This window comes from Chanodichthys erythropterus, chromosome 16 (assembly GCF_024489055.1).
Source record: "Chanodichthys erythropterus isolate Z2021 chromosome 16, ASM2448905v1, whole genome shotgun sequence".
Taxonomy (NCBI): domain Eukaryota; kingdom Metazoa; phylum Chordata; class Actinopteri; order Cypriniformes; family Xenocyprididae; genus Chanodichthys; species Chanodichthys erythropterus.
In genome coordinates this window covers 39191546-39211122 of record NC_090236.1, presented here as the reverse complement: position 1 = coordinate 39211122, position 19577 = coordinate 39191546, and the positions used below count along the sequence as shown (strand labels likewise).

General features: G+C 40.2%; 1 protein-coding gene across 3 annotated transcripts in view; it reads right to left on the bottom strand.

Moving 5' to 3' along the window:
• Positions 1–19577, bottom strand: part of LOC137002916 (protein NLRC3-like) — a 35630-nt gene that overhangs the window by 2614 nt on the left and 13439 nt on the right. For 2 of the 3 annotated variants that reach the window (XM_067362857.1, XM_067362858.1), the window contains 8 exons: positions 13898–14068; positions 12938–13111; positions 12435–12605; positions 8617–8790; positions 4609–4782; positions 2923–3096; positions 960–1133; positions 616–777 (listed from right to left, as the gene is read on the bottom strand). In XM_067362857.1, the coding sequence (XP_067218958.1) occupies positions 616–777; positions 960–1133; positions 2923–3096; positions 4609–4782; positions 8617–8790; positions 12435–12605; positions 12938–13111; positions 13898–14068 (1374 nt within the window). The remainder of the gene's footprint in view (positions 1–615; positions 778–959; positions 1134–2922; positions 3097–4608; positions 4783–8616; positions 8791–12434; positions 12606–12937; positions 13112–13897; positions 14069–19577) is intronic. The other variant, XM_067362859.1, reaches the window with a different exon arrangement.

The following is a 19577-nucleotide window of genomic DNA, read 5'->3' as shown; positions in this document are numbered from 1 at the left end:
GTACTACCAGTCACAATTAGTCAAATTAAATGAGTCCAACATTCCAAGAAACTCTTCTACTAAAGGTTTTCCTGGGCAACAAACATGAATATTAAAATCTCAGACAATTAAAATCGAATCAGACATAGAAATAATATGAGAGAGGAAATTAGAAAAATCCTCAATAAAATCTTTGTGATATTTAGGTGGACGATACACATTAACACAAATTAATGTTTTTTTTTAAAGTCCAGAATCATTACTTGGGATTCAAAATTAAAACACAAACCTTTAGTTAAAGCCGTTTGTCTTCTAGTTTAAACATGTTTGTAGGGCTCTTAGTAAATAACTGTGAGTGTAAAGTAGTGTGACATGTTGCTTGTCAAAGTAAAACTGAAATGATTCACTACTGACAGTTAATAAAGCAGGAGTTGTTGAATAAAGCTGTGACAGTGTGCTTTTGTTCTCTTTCCTCCTTTGTGTTGAACATTTTAATAACTTCACATTTTGTTCTTTCACAAACCCTTTGTTACAGTAAAGATTAATGATAATTTCCTTTCACGAATATTTGAAATGTTTGTTCACATATCAGAGGTAAATGAAGATCTCTTTAATATCACAGTGATGTTTCCTCACCTCAGGACACAGTTTGAGTCTCGTAACACGTCACTGAGCCTCTGCTTTGAGTCTCCTATCATATTGAAACTCAGATCAAGATCTTTTAAAAACTGCAGTGCTTTTGAGTTAGTCAAAGACGGAGTTAAAGAAGAAACATCTGTAATGCCACAGTGATGAAGACTAGAAAGACACAAACAGAGGAAAAGAGATTATCTCATAAACAAATCATTAAGGTGAAGAATATTACACCAATATAATGTGAACTCAGAGTCATTGTGAGATATTAAGTATAAAGTGTTTTAGTTTAAACTGTTAAAGTGATTTTAAGCATTTTGATTTCTGTATGTGAAGATGTTACTGACCTCAATCTCTCCAGTTTACAGTGTGAATCCTTCAGTATGTCACATAAGTGCTTCACTCCTGAGTCTCCTAGATTATTCCAGCTCAGGTTTAGCTCTCTCAGGTGTGACGGGTTTGATTTCAGAGATGAAGTCAGGATGACACACTGTTTCTTTGTAATACTACATCCACTCAGACTGAAGACAGAAAGAGAAAATGACTCAAATCCATGTTCAGTTCATGTGTGAGTTAAATGAATCATTAATAAATGTCATACAGTCTCTAATAAACCAGCAAAAACATGGAAACTTAAGACAGGAGCATTTGAGGATACTAGTTACAATCCAAGTCTGGATCCGTCCTCACTCCCAAAAATAAGTGAATTTATCACTGTGGATTAATATAAAATTGTGTTTTATCTCTCCTACATGTTAGAATTGTGATTAAAGACAGTGTTATTGTATTCTCCATCATCGTGAGCTTCATTACAACCAGCCATTCATGACAATTTGTTACACTGTTTTTCAGTCTGTTCTCACTTCTGTCTTGTTTCACAGCAAAGATTTGTCAGATTCCAGTATATGAAACTATTTTACAGCCACAAAGTTTAAAATGCTTCAAAGTTTAATGCTCATTTTACTGATACACATGCAAACCCGTTAAAGGATTAGTTCACTTTCAAATGAAAACTAGATAAAAAAAAAAAGTTAGGTTACTCTAGGTGGTTGCAAGGGTTTTATGTAGTTGCTAAGGTACTCTGAGTGGTTGCTAAGGTGTTGCTATGCGGTTTCTAGGGTATTCTGGGTGGTTACTGAGGTAGATAGATAGAAATGGTCAGATAGATAGATAGATGAAATGAGTTTGAATGAGTTTCAATGAATAAGTAATAGTACACAGAATGTCAGTTTAATTGAGTCTAACAGGCTTCAGTGTGTTTAAATTTGAATTTTTATATTTGTTAAATGCCGTTTTATTTATCTCATCTTCTTATATTTATGTTGTTTTATTTTTTGTAAAGTGCTTTTGTAAAGTCATACTTTTGATATAACAGGCATAATCTTTTGAATTGCTTTTTACAATGGTTACTATTAATAGTGTCATAGTTTCTTGATGAATAGTATTAAAACCAGACCACAAATCCTAATAATCAAACTAAATCAAAATTATTAATGTAATAATAATAATAATAATAATAATAATATTGTCACAGACACGCCAGGCTCTGCACCCAGCCAATCACTTCGCACTCCCTCACCAGAGTACTGATCACATGCACCTGACACTCATCACCAGCCCAATCAGCAGCACTATAAAAGACACTCACAGTCAGTCATTGTCCAGTCTCATTAACGCATACTAACCTGAATGCTTACCTTATGGACTACTTACCTTTCTCCAGTGTGTCTCCTAGATTCTCTGTGCTCTCCAGACCTCTGTGAGTGTCTCTCTGTCCTCATTGAATCTGGTGTGAAGATCAAGTCAAGTATCACTGTCTTGATATATAATCTGTCTGGAAACTGCTGTCTGCTTTCACTCACCTGCATACTGCTCTGGTTGTCTCAATAAACATCGTAAACTGTACCTGTGTCTCCGACCTCCCCTGTATTGTAACAATTATATATATATATTTATAACACTTTTTTTTTTTTTTTTTTTACACAAATTAATTGTTGGAGCCATGTGGAGCACATATTTATGATGGATGGATGTGGATGGAGACACTTTCTTCAGCTTATACTCATTGATCTCGTTCACTGCCATTATAAAGCTCGGATGCGTCAGGATATTTATTCATATTTCTTTGATTGTGTTCATCAGAAAGTCATACACTCCTAGGATGGCTTGAGGGTGAGTAAAGCCTGAGCCTTTAACTAAAACCATTTCTGAATCTTTCTTCAGAGGGAGATGCAGCGCTACTAATGATGTGACTTGTGCCCTGTTGATTTAAAATAAATTAAACCGTAAATATAGTATAATGATACTAACCGTAGTTTCTCCAGCTTGAATTGTGGGTTCATCAGTAGATCACTGAGATTTTTCACTCCGGAGTCTCCTAGTTTATTCCAGCTCAGGATCAGCTCTCTCAGGTGTGACAGGTTTGATTTCAGAGCTGAAGTCAGGATGACACACTGTTCCTCTGTAATACTGCAGTCACTCAGACTGAAGACAGAAAGAGAAAATGACTCAAATCCATGTTCAGTTCATGTGTGAGTTAAATGAATCATGAATGTCATACAGTCACTAATAAACCAGAAAAAACATGGAAAATTAATCATATAAACGAACAAACCAAGACAGGAGCATTTGAGGATACTAGTTACAATCCAAGTCTGGATCCATCCTCACTCCCAAAAATAAATGAATTTATCACTCTAGATTAATATAAAATTGTGTTTTATCTCTCCTACATGTCAGATTTGTGATTAAAGACAGTGTTACTGTATTCTCCATCATCGTGAGCTTCATTACAACCAGCCATTCATGACAATTTGTTACACTGTTTTTCAGTCTGTTCTCACTTCTGTCTCGTTTCACAGAAAAGATTTGTCAGATTCCAGCATATGAAACTATTTTACAGCCACAAAGTTTAAAATGCTTCAAAGATTAATGCTCTTTTACTGATAAACATGCAAACCCGTTTAAGTATTAGTTCACTTTCAAATGAAAACTAGATAAAATAAGATAGCGTATTCTAAGTGGTTGCAAGGGTTTTATGTAGTTGCTAAGGTACTCTGAGTGGTTGCTATGGTGTTGCTATGTGGTTGTTAGGATATTCTGGCGGTTTGCTCTGGTGTTCTGGTTAGTTTCTATGCGGTTGCTAGGGTATTCTGGGTGGTTACTATGAGGTAGATAGAAATGGTCAGATAGATAGATTAATTGAGTTTGAGTTTCAATGAATTAGTAATAGTACACAGACTGTCAGTTTAATTGAGTCTAACGGGCTTCAGTGTTTTTAAATTTCAATTCTGTCAGTTGGAGTTTGAACAACTTTGGCTCATCTGAACATTCATCAATGAAAGTCAATGGGATTTTTCCGAGTTTTAATAGTAATTTTTAGGAAAACATAAACTAATCATAAAATTAACAAAAATTTAGGGGGAAAATATTAGATACTGGTTATTGTTCAGTAGTGTATTTGATTTCTTATTAAAAGCAAGAGATAAGGAAAGAAAAAAAAATCTTTTAATTGGACAAAGGTCAGATAAAAACCCATATTACACCCAACATTTCTGTCCTGCTCACTTCCGAAACGATGGATACACCTCTGGTCACAACGCATCATTTCCACACACACACATCTGAACTATATCACATGATGAAGGTAGAATCAGATATGAACATATAAAATAGTAATAATAAAGTAAATAATAATACACTTGGTGCTTAAAATGTGTCTAAAATGCAAAATAATAGTCAAAAATATTTAAAAGTGTAAAAAAATTGTATAGGGCCTAAATATAAACAGCTTGTGAAAATGACAACAAATATTTATATAATAATCTGCTGGGTGAGTAAAGCCTGAGCTAATTTTCATTTGAAAGTGAACTAATCCTTTAACTAAAACCATTTCTGAATCTTTCTTCAGATGGAGATGCAGCGCTACAAATGATGTGATTGTGCCCTGTTGACTTAAAATGAACTAAACAGTAAATACAGTATAATGATACTAACCGTAGTTTCTCCAGCTTGAATTGTGGGTTCATCAGTAGATCACTGAGGTTTTTCACTCCAGAGTCTCCTAGTTTATTCCAGCTCAGGATCAGCTCTCTCAGGTGTGACAGGTTTGATTTCAGAGCTGAAGTCAGGATGACACACTGTTTCTTTGTAATACTGCAATCATACAGACTGAAGACAGAAAGAGAAAATGACTGAAATCCATGTTCAGTTCATGTGTGAGTTAAATGAATCATGAATAAATGTCATACAGTCACTAATAAACCAGCAAAAACATGGAAACTTAATGATATAAACGAACAAACCAAGACAGGAGCATTTGAGGATACTAGTTACAATCCAAGTCTGGATCCGTCCTCACTCCCAAAAATGGAAACACTTTAGAATACTGATCCTTCATTAATGAGTAACTACACAGGAACAAATGAATAATGCATTATTAACACTCTAGTAACTACTATTAACTAACAAGTAACTCTGATGAATGAATTAGTAAGTAGTTGTGTAGTTATTCATTAATGAAGGATCAGTATAAGTGTTACCCCAAAAATAAGTACATTTATCACTGTAGATTAAAATATAGGAACAGTATAGAAACAATAGAAAAGACAACATTTAAATGGACTATTTTCATTATTAATGTAAGAAAATCTGATACATGAATTGATAATTAAGTAATTTTAGAGTGTAATTTACAATCTCTAAATACACATTTTGTTTAATAAAAGAAGATTTAGTGAAAAGTACCATTAGTCCAGTATAAATGTAACATTTCAGAATAATCTGTTTGTGCAACAGTTTTGTTGTGTTTTATTATCATGGTGTTGCTGTCTGTGTGTGTTCCCTAGTTAGTGTTCTTGGTTGTTAATTAGTTCCTGCAGCTGTTCTGTTTTACCTTGATTACTCTGTCTGTGTATTTAAACTCTTAGTTCTGTCTGTTCATTGTTCTGTCGTTTATGTTGAAGTGGTTGTGTTTTATCTCTCCTACATGTTAGATTTGTGATTAAAGACAGTGTTATTGTATTCTCCATCATCATGAGCTTCATTACAACCAGCCATTCATGACAATTTGATACACTGTTTTTTAGTCTGTTCTCACTTCTGTCTCGTTTCACAGCAAAGATTTGTCAGATTCCAGCATATGAAACTATTTTACAGCCACAAAGTTTAAAATGCTTCTAAGTTTAATGCTCTTTTACTGATACACATGCAAACCCGTTAAAGGATTAGTTCACTTTCAAATGAAAACTAGATAAAATAAGCGTACTGTGAGTGGTTGCAAGGGTTTTATGTAGTTGCTAAGGTACTCTGAGTGGTTGCTAAGGTGTTGCTATGCGGTTTCTAGGGTATTCTGGGTGGTTACTATGAGGTAGATAGATAGAAATGGTCAGATAGATAGATAGATAGATGAAATGAGTTTCAATGAATTAGTAATAGTACACAGAATGTCAGTTTAATTGAGTCTAACAGGCTTCAGTGTGTTTAAATTTCAATTCTGTCAGTTGGAGTTTGAACAATTTTGGCTCATCTGAACATTCATCAATGAAAGTCAATGGGATTTTTAATAGAGTTTTAATAGTAATTTTTAGGAAAACATAAACTAATCATAAAATTATCAAAAATATAGGGGGAAAATATTAGATACTGGTTATTGTTCAGCAGTGTATTTGATTTCTTATTAAAAGCAAGAGATAAAAAAAAAAAAAAAATCTTTTTAATTAGACAAAGGTCAGACAAAAACCCATATTACACCCAACATTTCTGTCCTGCTCACTTCTGAAATGAAGGATACGCCTCTGGTCACAACGCATCATTTCCACACACACACATCTGAACTATATCACATGATGAAGGTAGAATCAGATATGAACATATAAAATGGTAATAATAGAGTTAATAATAATACACTTGGTGCTTAAAATGTGTCTAAAATGCAAAATAATAGGGGACCTATTATGCAAAATTCACTTTTGCCTGGTGTTTGGACATAAATGTGTGTTGGCAGTGTGTACACAACCACCCTATAGTGATAAAAATCCACCCACTCCTTTTTGTTTAATCCCCGTAAATCATAAGCAGTGTCTCAGAACAAGCCGTTTCCAGATCCCTGGCAGTGTGACGTCAGAAAAAAAAAACAGGCCCCGCCCACAGTGTTGACTGACACTGAAGTTTGAACATAGAACCGCCCTGAGCACGTTGTTTACAGCGAGTCCGCTGCAATGAGGAGAACATATCCTGAGCGTTTTAGGTGTTCTGTAGCTGGATGGATTCATCCATATAGCTCTATTCATTTACTCCCTAAATCTGAGCTGCTGAAATCGAGGTGGATTAACTTGTTTTTTTTCAGGAAAATGCTCCCTCAGTCCTGCTGAAATTCGTGTATGTCTGTGCGAATCATTTCACACCGGACTGCTTAGTGAACGAATGTCAATACAAAGGGACAATACAAAACAGAGACTGTGCTAAAATGTGCTACTCAAGGATATACTGTTCGTAAAAACTGTTCGTGATCCAGCTTACAGTCTCCAGAGTGATACTGGATACAGTAATGAAGGTAAGGTCACTTTATTACAGTTCATCTGAGCTTATTTTTGGATATAAAGTTTATTAAGCACCATCCGAAAGGCATAAGGTCTTTATATATTTGTTTACTGTTAGTTGTAACGAGTGTTTCTGTGTAATTCGCAATGTATGTTGGTGATAATTCAAATATAAGAGAGAGAGTTTATAGATAATATTTTAATGCACACTTGCAGTGTTTTATTAAGCTCTTACAGAGATTTTCTGGAGTGAAAACGGACGGATCTTTTCTGTGAAGTACAATAAACGTCATAAAACTCATCTGTATAGTTTTGGCCTTCATTCAGATGGTTCAACAGGCTTGTACTAATATAGTAGATTAAAAACAAGAAGGCAATATAAGTTATAACCGTAATTTAACTAAACTATACCTGTTCTATCTCCATGCAGCATATATTCACAGTTTCTTACATTATTGTGTGTCCTGACTGAAACCTGACACCAGAGAATCAGCTCTTGAAGCTCCGCCCTCTTAGGCTGAGCGTAGCAGCTCATTTGCATTAAAGGGACCGCACTGAAACGGCTCGTTTTTGCTCAACCACTGAAAGTAGCAATTTTAACATGCTATAAAAAATTAACTGTGGGGTATTTTGAGCTAAAACTTCACAAACACACTCTGGGAACATCAGAGACTAATTTTACATCTTGTTAAATAGGGCATAATAGGTCACCTTTAAATATATTTAAAAGTGTAAAAAAGAAGCCTCAGCTCAAGAGGCTCGTAAACCGATCATCCATTTATAGCATCAAATAAACATGAATGAACATGAGAATCAATGTTGTTTCAAACGCGGAAAGATGTCAATATACAAAATTTTTCAAGTTTAACTCCACCGAGGTTAATCTTCTAACTCCTGTCTGCTTTGCCGGACAAAATGGCGGATTACTTTCAGTCATTATTTGGGTAGCTCACATGTTCTGAATGTCTTCGGCAGAATTCAAATGAGCCATTTTAATGTAGATTAATCTAGATTAAAAAAATGAATCTATGCCCACCACAAATATACATATATATATATATATAAATATATATATATTAATATATATATATATATATATATATATACACATACACTTTTTTTTTTTTTTACACAAACGCATTGTTGGAGCCGTGTGGAGCACATATGGATGGATGTGGACACTTTCTTCAGCTTATATTCATTGATCCCATTCACTGCCATTATAAAGCTCGGATGCATCAGGATATTTATTAATATTTCTTTGATTATGTTCATCAGAAAGAAGAAAGTCATATACACCTAGGATGGCTTGAGGGTGAGTAAAGCCTGAGCTAATTTTAATTTGAAAGTGAAATAATCCTTTAACTAAAACCATTTCTGAATCTTGATGCGCTACAAATGAAGTGAATTGTGCCCTGTTGTCTTAAAATAAACGAAACAGTAAATACAGTATAATGATACTAACTCTAGTTTCTCCAACTTGAATTGTGGGTTCATCAGTAGATCACTGAGGTTTTTCACTCCAGAGTCTCCTAGTTTATTATCACTCAGGATCAGCTCTCTCAGGTGTGATGGGTTTGATTTCAGAGCTGAAGTCAGGATGACACACTGTTTCTCTGTAATACTGTGTTCACTCAGACTGAATACATAAAGAGAAAAGACAATGATTCAGATCTATGATGATCAACTAACATGTTTAGCTTCATCCAGCAGACTTTTGCTGACAAATAAACAGGTATATCCAGGTGCAGGTAACATGGAGAGAAAGAACACACATTGTTCATTTAAATATACTACGACATTGTAACAATACAATCTTTGAAATCATCAATCTATTTATAGTTTACACATTCAGTTCATTTCATCTTTAAGGTTGTTTCGTGTCAATGTCACTCTTGGTTTGATCACTGGGACAAATGTGCTTATGTCAGTTGTTTTCAGACACATTGTCGACTCACTAACACTTTACAATAATCTTTCATTTGTAACATTAACTTCAATAGTTAACATGAACCAATGATGGACAATATAGTACAGCATTTAATAACCTTAATGTAAGTTTCAACATTTACTAATACAGTTTTCTGTTAACATTAGTTAATCCACTGTGAACGAACATGAACAATGAATAATTGTATAAACGAACATTAACAGATTAAGGAATAAAGTATTTCCTGAAGCAGAAGACAATCAAACAAGTTTTGGAGAAGGTTCATCTGCTTTAGTGCTGCACCGTGAGGCAGTGTCACGTCTGTTCTAGGTTTAGTTTAGTTTATGTTTTCATGTCTTTCATGTGAACTTGTCATGTGCTCCCCCTGTTCATGTGTCATGTTCTGATTGGTTCTTTGTTTCATATTTCATGAGGCTTGTTTGAGTTCAGCCGAGAGTAGTCGGCTGCAGTGAGGGGAGGAGTGAAAAAAGTGCAGGCAAGATGGACAGTTCTCTCGGGATTCACTTGTGCGCTGTGTCGCTGATAAACTGGATGTAATTTAAGTTCTGTTGCTTTTATATGAAAATAAACATAATGCACAAGACACCCAAAGTACGTGTTATTTATTTCCATTCAAAAGATGTGTGTATCAATCATTTTAACTTTAATTATAGACATGTTTATATATATACAGTACAGTCCAAAAGTTTGGAACCACTAAGATTTTTAATGTTTTTAAAAGAAGTTTTGTCTGCTCACCAAGGCTACATTTATTTAATTAAAAATAGAGTAAAAAAACAGTAATATTGTGAAATATTATTACAATTTAAAATAACTGTTTTCTATTTGAATATATTTCACAAAGTAATTTATTCCTGTGATGGCAAAGCTGAATTTTCAGCATCATTACTCCAGTCTTCAGTGTCACATGATCCTTCAGAAATCATTCTAATATGCTGATCTGCTGCTCAAGAAACATTTAATGTGTACAATTGTACAAAATATTTGTGTACAATATTTTTTTTCAGGATTATTTGATGAATAGAAAGTTCAAAAGAACAGTGTTTATCTGAAATCTAATCTTTTGTAACATTATAAATGTCTTTACTGCCACTTTTAATTGATTTAATGCATCCATGCTGAATAAAAGTATTCATTTCTTTAATTTCTTTTCAAAAAAATTAAAATTAAAATTCTTACTGACCCCAAACTTTTGAACAGTAGTGTATAATGCTACAGAAGCTTTGTATTTCAGATAAATGCTGTTCTTTTGAACTTTCTATTCATCAAGGAATCCTGAAAAAAAGTACACAACTGTTTTCAACATTGAAAATAATCATAAATGTTTATTGTGCAGCAAATCAGCATATTAGAATGATTTCTGAAGGATCATGTGACACTGAAGACTGGAGTAATGATGCTGAAAATTCAGCTTTGCATCACAGGAATAAATTACTTTGTCAAATATATTTAAATAGTACACAGTTATTTTAAATTTTAATAATATTTCACAATATTACTGTTTTTTACTGTATTTTTAATTAAATAAATGTAGCCTTGGTGAGCAGACGAAACTTCTTTTAAAAACATTAAAAATCTTGGTGGTTCCAAACTTTTGGACTGTACTGTATATTTTTTTTTTAGATTTTTTTTAGACAACAATCACATAACCCATAGAGAGATCGCAGTTTGAGAGAGTTTGGGAATATTTGCACATTATTTTTACACATAAAAACATGGTATTAGAGTTTTAAAATTAAACATTTTAAAAGAGATCAATACATCACAGTTGTTTAAACCAATAAGCTTTAAGCTGTGTTGTCAGCAAGTCGTTTCCCATCGTGCTTTTGGTCTGCGCAGTCGGTGGAGAGCAACTGCACTTGACTGCAGAATCCGATGAGGCCGCCTCGCCCTCGCAATACTTTTTTGACACGTCAGCATGACATCAGAGCAAGGCGGCCCACCCTAGGACACATTTCTAACCGGCACGCATCTTGGGGTGATCACCGGTGATCGGTTCTGCGCAGAATTTGCTCATCTCAAACAAGCCTCTTGTCTTTTGTTTGGATTTGTTCAACTGCTGTTGGTGAGGTTTATGTTCATGTTCCTTATTCAATTGTGTCTTTGTTCTTTTAATTTTGTTCATGTTTATTTGAATAAAGTAGTGGTGGAGAGATAAAGCTTCATGAAGATATGAAGCTTTCCAGGCAGATTGTGTTGAAAAGTGGATCATTTATCGAGGCTTCTAATGCACACAGAGACACATGCTGGTCAATGGAAATATGGTGCAGGACAAACTTTTTTTTTTTTTTTTGAGTGTGATAGTGCCAAAATGTGTGTTACATGTTTCATGATACATTAACATACACAAATAAATAAATGAATAGTTCTGTGAAGTATTTATGTTCAGTGTTGTTTCATAACTTTGTAACTGGGCAATGCTTTTGTTGAACATACGAGAAAAAACAAAGTTCTTTAAACTGGAGGAAAAAGTGAAAGTGATTAAGGTGGACTGGACAGAGAGAAGTGGAAGTGCTTGTGTAACACGAGCGGGAAAAACACAACCCTTTCTCAAAGCACTTCACTCAAACGAGGCTTCGAACGTCACCTGTGACATCATTTCACTAAAACAATACAAGCCTCGATACAGAGCTCCGGCGGGAAGAACCTGACTTTCTCGACAAGCTTCAAAGCCTCAGTATCAGTAACATCACTAGAATAAAGCTGCTCTTGTGTTCAGTCAACTTGCCTTCGTTGGATCTTATTACAGACAGATTCTGATCAAAGATTTTAAAATGCACTTGTTCAAAAGTTACAGTAAATGCTGCACCAAAATGAGAAATTTTACATTTTGTGAAATACAAACATGAAATTGAAAGCACTTATGAACAGTTCTGATGTCACAAAAACAAAAACAACAGCAACAACAAAAACACCAGCAATCAGTAAAAATTATTCTGCAGTCATGTTCAAAAAGAGCCATCAACATATACACACTTATATTTAATTTACAGAATTAACCTGTGAAAGTTAAAGACATTTCTGTGTTTATAGTGCAGCTGTATAGTGTTTTTCAATCTATCACTTATTTGAAGAGTTTTATAAACTCTGGAAAATCATTGTTCTCTCTCTACAGTAACTGAAATAATTAAATTATTAATTAAATATTTAAAGCTTGATGTCACATTTAAATTGTGTGTTTTTAATTTCCTGTTTAATTATATTACTTTACATTGTTGTGGCTCTTTGTGACACTGAGAAAAAACTGCTCTGACTGAAATACGTGAGGAAATATTACAGACATATTACAATTAAAAGTACTGTAATATTTTAGATAAATGCACAATACTCACGTCAGTGTGTTGAGTCGACAGTGTTTATCCTGCAGTAGAGCAGCGATCTGATTCACTCGTGTGTCTCTTAGTTCATGTTCACTCAGATTCAGCTCTCTCTGGAGTAACAGGTTTTTACCCACAACTCTCTTTACATACTGACAGGCTTTATCTGCAGCAGCACTCAAAAACCTGCAGAAGAGTAAATTCAGTTCTCAACTAAATGTTTGTTGCATTACAAACATGAATGATAAGATAAAAAAACTTGATTATTGTTCTGAAGACAAGTTCTAGTTAGCTATTTAGATGCAACAGTTTTCTTTGAACATTTAAATATACAAATAAATATATAATTACTTGAGTATTATTTAACAAAATATTTACTTAACAAAGTCCAATAGAGTTATTTAAAAGAAACTAGAGCGACACTCAGTCCTAAAGCAAACTCATAAGAACAGAAACGTCCCACAGAGCAGAAGGGCAAAAGAAGGGCTAATTTTGATAATTATTTCATCCCATCTCACCTCAGTGTCTTCAGTTGACAGTTTGGATCCTGTAGTAAATCACTGAGCTCCTTCACTCCTGATTGTCCAGGATCATTTCCTGTGAGATCCAGCTCTATCAGGTGTGAAGGGTTTGATCTCAGAGCTGAAGCCAGAGCTTTATAACCTTCTTCTGTTACACTGCAGTTAGAGAGTCTAGAACAGGAATGAAAACATTCAGATGATTAATCAGTTTAACCTGAACAATAGAAATTTTCAAAGTGAATTTTATTTTTTTCTTTGCACAAATACATCGAAAGTTAATTGCAAAAACTGACAACTGAATATGGAGGCAAACAAAAGACACAAAGAACTTTAATATGTTAGACATCAACATCACTTTCAAGAATTTAATTATCTAAAACTGTACAGCTGTGAAAGTCTTTGATCTGAATGAATCATAACAATCAACCTGAAAATGGTAGAAAAATAAGAATCAAACAACATCAAACCTTTATTAACAAAACAAATAGGACTGATGACATGGTATACCGTCTTTGAATACAAATAAAAGAAAGGTATTTTTATTTTTAATTAATCATTTAATTTAATTTAATTTAACTTTATTTAAAATGAATGCTTAGTTTGTGCTTCATTGTTATTAATGAAAACATCAACAATAAAATAGTACAATGATAAATTTGCTTATATTGAAAATTGGCTTATATTAATAAAACTAAACAAAGACTGATGATATGGTAAACCCACATTGTAACACATAAAATAAATATATTTAGATTTTAAAATGAATGTTTAGTTTGTGGTTCATTTTTATATTGTAATGAAAAACTCAACAACATTAAAACAAAGACAAAATCACTTGTACTAAAAAAAGAACTGCAACTTTTATTTGCAAATTTTCTCTTGTACTTTTGCCTCTGGCATCGTCCTGTCAGTCACTGCATCTCACTCTTGTCATGTGACTCCTGTGGTTCAACTTACCTCACTATCTCCAATTTACACTTTAAATTCTTCAGTCCAGTGCAGAGCAGCTTCAATCCTGAATCCTGCAGATTATTATTGTTCATGTTCAGCTCTTTCAGACTGGTATCTGATCCAAGAACTGCAGCCAGAACTGAACAGCTTTTGTCTGTTAAATTACAATCATTTAACCTACAAAAGAAATAAATCACATCCCAAAATTAAATGGAACACATTCAATACATTTATCTCTATCTCTCTATATATATTACATAAACAGCATAAATACAGTAAAGAGGGTGAGCTAAATTAACATTACTCTTCAAAAACTAGTATTTCCTGTAAATTAGTATTTTATATAGCCACAATTAATTCATTGTGTTAAGATTTTTAGCTTTTTATAACATTATAGCTGAGCCTGGTTTCTCCTAAGGTTTTTTTTTTTCTCCATTCTGTCAACTGATGGATTTTGGGTTCTTGCTACTTTTGCCTTTGGCTTGCTTAGTTGGGGATACTTAATAGAAAAAATATTATTGACTGCACTGAAACTATTAGATGAACCAGTTCACACTTTTATAGCAAGTTAAAGGCATTTCACTATAATTCTAAAAATGCCTCCATTCACATGTACACGTCTTTTTGCTATGAAATCTTTAAAGTTTTAAGTAAAGATAAGTTACTTAAAATGAAGAACCTAAGAAATTGTATTAGTTACTAATATTTCAAGTTCCCTTTCAGTTGGTCACGTTCGACGTACGTCAGTAGTGACCGACGAATTGGGATATCGCTTAGAGAGCCCTATCAGCTTCGTGTAAACTAAAACAAGCCAATGGAATTGGTGTGCGATATTTGCATAATGCGCACCGCCCCCGACAAGTGTATATAAATAGGAAGCAGATGCAATCGCACTCTGTCTTTCGCTTCGGAGCCATTCAGTGGTGTCCTGTTTAAGAAGACTGTTTGTGTAAACTAAACTGCCTCGAAGAGGATTCACAGCAAGCCGTGTGTGCCGGTGTAACGGTGCTACAGCGAGGTCGCGAGCTCCCGAGGATCCGAGCTATAGCTCTCAACTGCTGTTTTCACAGCACACGCCTAGAGTGAAAGTGTGTGTGTTGCGATTTGGGCCGGTTCCTCTGTGTGTCCAGGGAGTGGTGTACCTGGCACATCGCATCACTCCCTGTGTGCTTCGGCACGAGCGAGTTTACTGTTTTCCCCTTCTAAAAGAGCTTTACAGACGAACCCTGACAGTATGTCATTTCGTCTGTGCGGTTGTTCCCTGGTCCCTGCTGATGGGCACAATCGTTGCATCTCGTGTTTGGGCATTCTGCACGCTGAAGCAGCTTTTGTGGATGGTTCATGTTCCCATTGCGGGAACATGACTATCGCGGTGCTGAGGTCGAGACTCTCCTTCCTGAAGTCTCAGGAAGCGGGGGTCCTCTCTTCTATGCCGCGTACGACCGTTTTTTCCGGCCCCGGGAACCGGAATGACGGTACGGCGCTGTATAGGAAGGGTGACCTGAGGATTACGGTCAGGGCTTCCCCACCGAGCGGAAACGCTCCTCGGGCCCCTGCCGCCTCATCAGCACCGCAACCCATCATGCCACCGTTGGTCTCCGCTGGGCCCTCTACGGACTGTCCAGCCGTTACCTTTGGTGGGCCGGCGGCGGATCGGATGTCGATCGCTGCATCGGAAGGTGAGCCTGAGTCCTCGGGGGAGGAAGATTCGGACGCGCTGCCGCCCGGGACGGTAGCGTTGCCCGAGTCGGATCCCGAGCTCACGGCTGTGCTCTCCAGGGCTGCCTTGTGCGTCGGGCTTGAGTGGAACCCTCCACCCTGTCCCGGCCCATCTCGGTTGGACGATTGGTACTTGGGGGGGGGTCGCGCTGGTCAAATCCAGCGTCCCGCCCCAATGCCTTTCTTCCCGGAAGTACACGATGAGGTGACCAGGTCTTGACAAGCTCCGTATGGGGCTCGTACAGGGCCTGGTCCCTCGTCCGCCTTCACCTCCCTGGACGGCGGGGAAGCCAGGGGATACGCAAGGATCCCGCCAGTCGAGCGGTCTGTTGCGATGCAGTTGTGTCCAACGGCCGCTGGCTGGCGCGGTGAGCCGCGTCTCCCGTCCCAGGCCTGTGAATTCTCAGCCGGTCTGACTGAGAAAGCTTACAGTGCCTGTGGGCAGGCTGCCTCTGCCCTGCCCGCGATGGCCCTTTTGCAGGTCTATCAGGCAAAAGCGCTGTCGCAGATGCCCTAGGAAGGTCCTGACCAACAGCTGCTTGGGGAGCTGCGCGCTGCCACTGACCTTGCCCTCCGGGCAACGAAGGTGACAGCGCGTTCTGTTGGCCAGGCAATGTCTACTCTGGTAGTCCAGCAACGCCACCTCTGGCTGACCTTGGCAGACATGAGGGAGACCGACAAACATCGGTTCCTGGATTCCCCCGTGTCTCCGGTCGGCCTTTTCGGCGACGCGGTGGAGAGCTGTGCCCAACAGTTCTCCGCTGCACAGAAGCAGGCTGAGGCTATCAGACATGTCATGCCACGGCGGTCCGCTGCTGCCTCCACCCAGCCGCCCGTGGCTCAGCCTCAGCTGAAAGAAAAGAGCAGTTTCCTCAAACTCCAGGTCACAACTACGTGTGTCTGCCAGTGTGCCAGGCCCCGCCTCGCCTCTGGCAGCTCCCTCCCCATTCGCCAGCAGGCGGCAGTGTGATGACGCAGACCGCGTCCTGTGCGCCGTCTCCCATGCACACTGCGGCCTCGCAGAGTCTGACCCCACTCCAGGCCGCTCCCAATCCGTCCGAGTCGGGTCCCTCTCTGCCTTGCTGACCCACCCCCGGTGCGTCTGTGGTGCCTTTGGTCCCGCTGGCTCAATGTCTGGAAGCGTGGATAGCGCTCCCCAGCCTGTCCAGTTGGCTCATTCGTACTATCAGACTCAGCTATGCGATTCAGTTCGCCCGGCGTCCCCCGGTCTTCAGGGCTGTCCACTTCACTCAGGTGTCGTTGGACAGTGCACCTGTTCTCCGGGCGGAGATTGCTGTCCTCCTGGCGAAGGATACAATCGAGCCGGTCCCTCCAGCCGATATGAAGTCGGGGTTCTACAGCCCCTACTTCATTGTACCAAAAAAGGGCGGTGGGCTACGGCCAATCCTGGACCGTCCCCAGGATTGGTTTGCAGCAATAGACCTGAAGGACGCGTACTTTCATGTCTCGATTCTGCCTCGACACAGACCCTTCCTCCGGTCTGCGTTCGAGGGTCGGGCATGTCAGTACAAAGTCCTACCCGACATGGTTTTAGCTCCCAGCCGGTTGGGTCTTCAGGTCAACTGGGACAAGAGCAAACTCGCCCCCGGGCAGAGGATCTCTTGTCTCGGTCTCGAGCTAGACTCGGTCGCACAGACTGCGCGTCTCACCGAGGCGCGCGTCCAGTCAGTGTTGAACTGCCTGAGCTCGCTCAAGTGCAAGACAGCGGCTCCACTGAAAGATTTTCAGAGGCTCCTGGGGCATATGGCATCTGCAGCCGCGGTAACGCCGCTCGGATTGCTTCATATGAGACCGCTTCAACACTGGCTCCGCGGCCGGGTCCCGAGATGGGCGTGGCAGTGCGGCACGCTCCGTGTCCCCGTGACACCGAGCTGCCGTCGCACCCTTGTCCGGTGGTCGGACCCTTCGTTCCTGCGGGCCGGAGTACCCCTCGAACGAGTGTCCAGGCACGCTGTGGTCTCCACAGATGCCTCTGCCACGGGATAGGGGGCCACGTACAATGGGCATGCAGTGACAGGTCTTTGGACGGGGCCTCAGCTGCATTGGCATATCAATTGCCTCGAGTTGCTAGCGGTTCGTCTTACGCTGGCCCGCTTCAAGAAGCTGTTGTCAGGCAAGCACGTTCTAGTCCGCTCACACAGCACTGCGGCCGTTGCGTACATCAACCGCCAAGGTGGTCTACGCTTCCGTCGCATGTCGCAACTCGCCCGCCATCTCTTGTTGTGGAGTCAGAAGGATCTGAGGTCCCTTCGGGCCACTCGTGTCTCAGGTGTGCTCAACCGTGCAGCCGACGAGCTGTCACGGCAGCCTCCACTTGCGGGCGAGTGGCGGCTCCACCCCCAGGCGGTCCAGCTGATTTGGCAGCATTTCGGCGAGGCCCAGGTAGACCTGTTTGCCTCCCCGGAAACTGCCCACTGCCAGTGGTTTTATTCCCTGACCGGCGGCACGCTCGGCACGGATGCCCTGGCACACAGCTGGCCCCCGGGTCTGCGCAAATATGCGTTTTCCCCAGTGAGCCTTCTCGCACAACTCCTGTGCAAGGTCAGGGAGGACGGGGAGCAGGTTCTGTTAATGGCTCCGTACTGGCCCACTCGGACCTGGTTCTCAGACCTCATTCTCCTCGCGACAGCCCCTCCCTGGCCGATTCCGCTGAGGAAGGACCCCCTGACTCAGAGACGGGGCACCCTGTGGCACCCGCGTCCCGATCTATGGAACCTCCACTTGTGGTCCCTGGACGGGATGCGGAGGTTCTGAGTGATCTCCCGCAAGCGGTCGTAGACACCATCACTTCCGCTAGAGCTCCTTCCACTAGGAGTCTCTATGCATTGAAGTGGAACCTGTTCGTCGAATGGTGCGCCTCTCGCCGAGAGGACCCCCGATCATGTTCGGTCGGATCCGTGCTTTCCTTTCTGCAAGATGGGTTGGAGTGAAGGCTGTCTCCCTCCACCCTCAAGGTGTATGTTGCCACTATTGCCGCACATCACCACGCAGTTGAGGGTAAGTCCCTGGGGAAACACGATCTGATCGTCAGATTCTTGAGGGGGCCAGGAGACTGAATCCTCCTCGCCCTTCCTCCGTACCCTCTTGGGATCTGACCCTGGTTCTCACAGCTCTCCGGGGTCATCCCTTTGAACCTTTGCAATCAGTCGACCTGAAACTAATGTCTCTTAAGACGGTTCTTCTGGTTGCATTGGCTTCCCTGAAGAGGGTAGGGGATCTGCATGCATTTTCGGTCAACGAAACGTGCCTAGAACTCGGGCCCGGTGATTCTCACGTTATCCTGAGACCCCGGCCTGGATACGTGCCCAAGGTTCCTACCACTCCCTTCAGAGATCAGGTAGTGAACCTGCAAGTGCTGCCCTCGGAGGAGGCAGACCCAGCCCTAGCTTTGCTCTGTCCCGTCCGCGCTCTGCGCGTTTACGTGGATAGATGGCGAAGCTTCAGGACCTCAGATCAGCTCTTCATCTGTTACGGAGGCCAGCAGAAGGGAAAGGCTGTCTCCAAGCAGAGGATGGCCCACTGGATAGTGGATGCCATCGCCTTGGCGTACGAATCCCAGGGCGTGCCTTGCCCGCTCGGGTTGCAATGCCATTCCCGCCACTGGTCGGATACGTGCATACTTTCACTCCAGTCGTGTTCCCCGCTTGGCGAACCCTGTCGAGTTCCTCCGCCTCCCCCTTCGGCTCGGACATTGCGGAGTGTCTGATGCCAGGCCTACATCCGTCGCTGACGCTGTCTGTTGGCTGGGGCCCATATGTCGTGACCCCTCTACGTGAGCGGTCCCATATGTGTATTTTCCACGGTTTAAAACTCCCTACGGGCCGAGTCCGTGTCTTTCCCTTAGCAGAGCCAGCTCTGCTGTCACCTGTCAGATGAGTCTCCCCCTACCAGGTGGAGTCATCCCAGGGACTCCATATGCGTACTGCCCCCCGGGCCAGTCCATGTG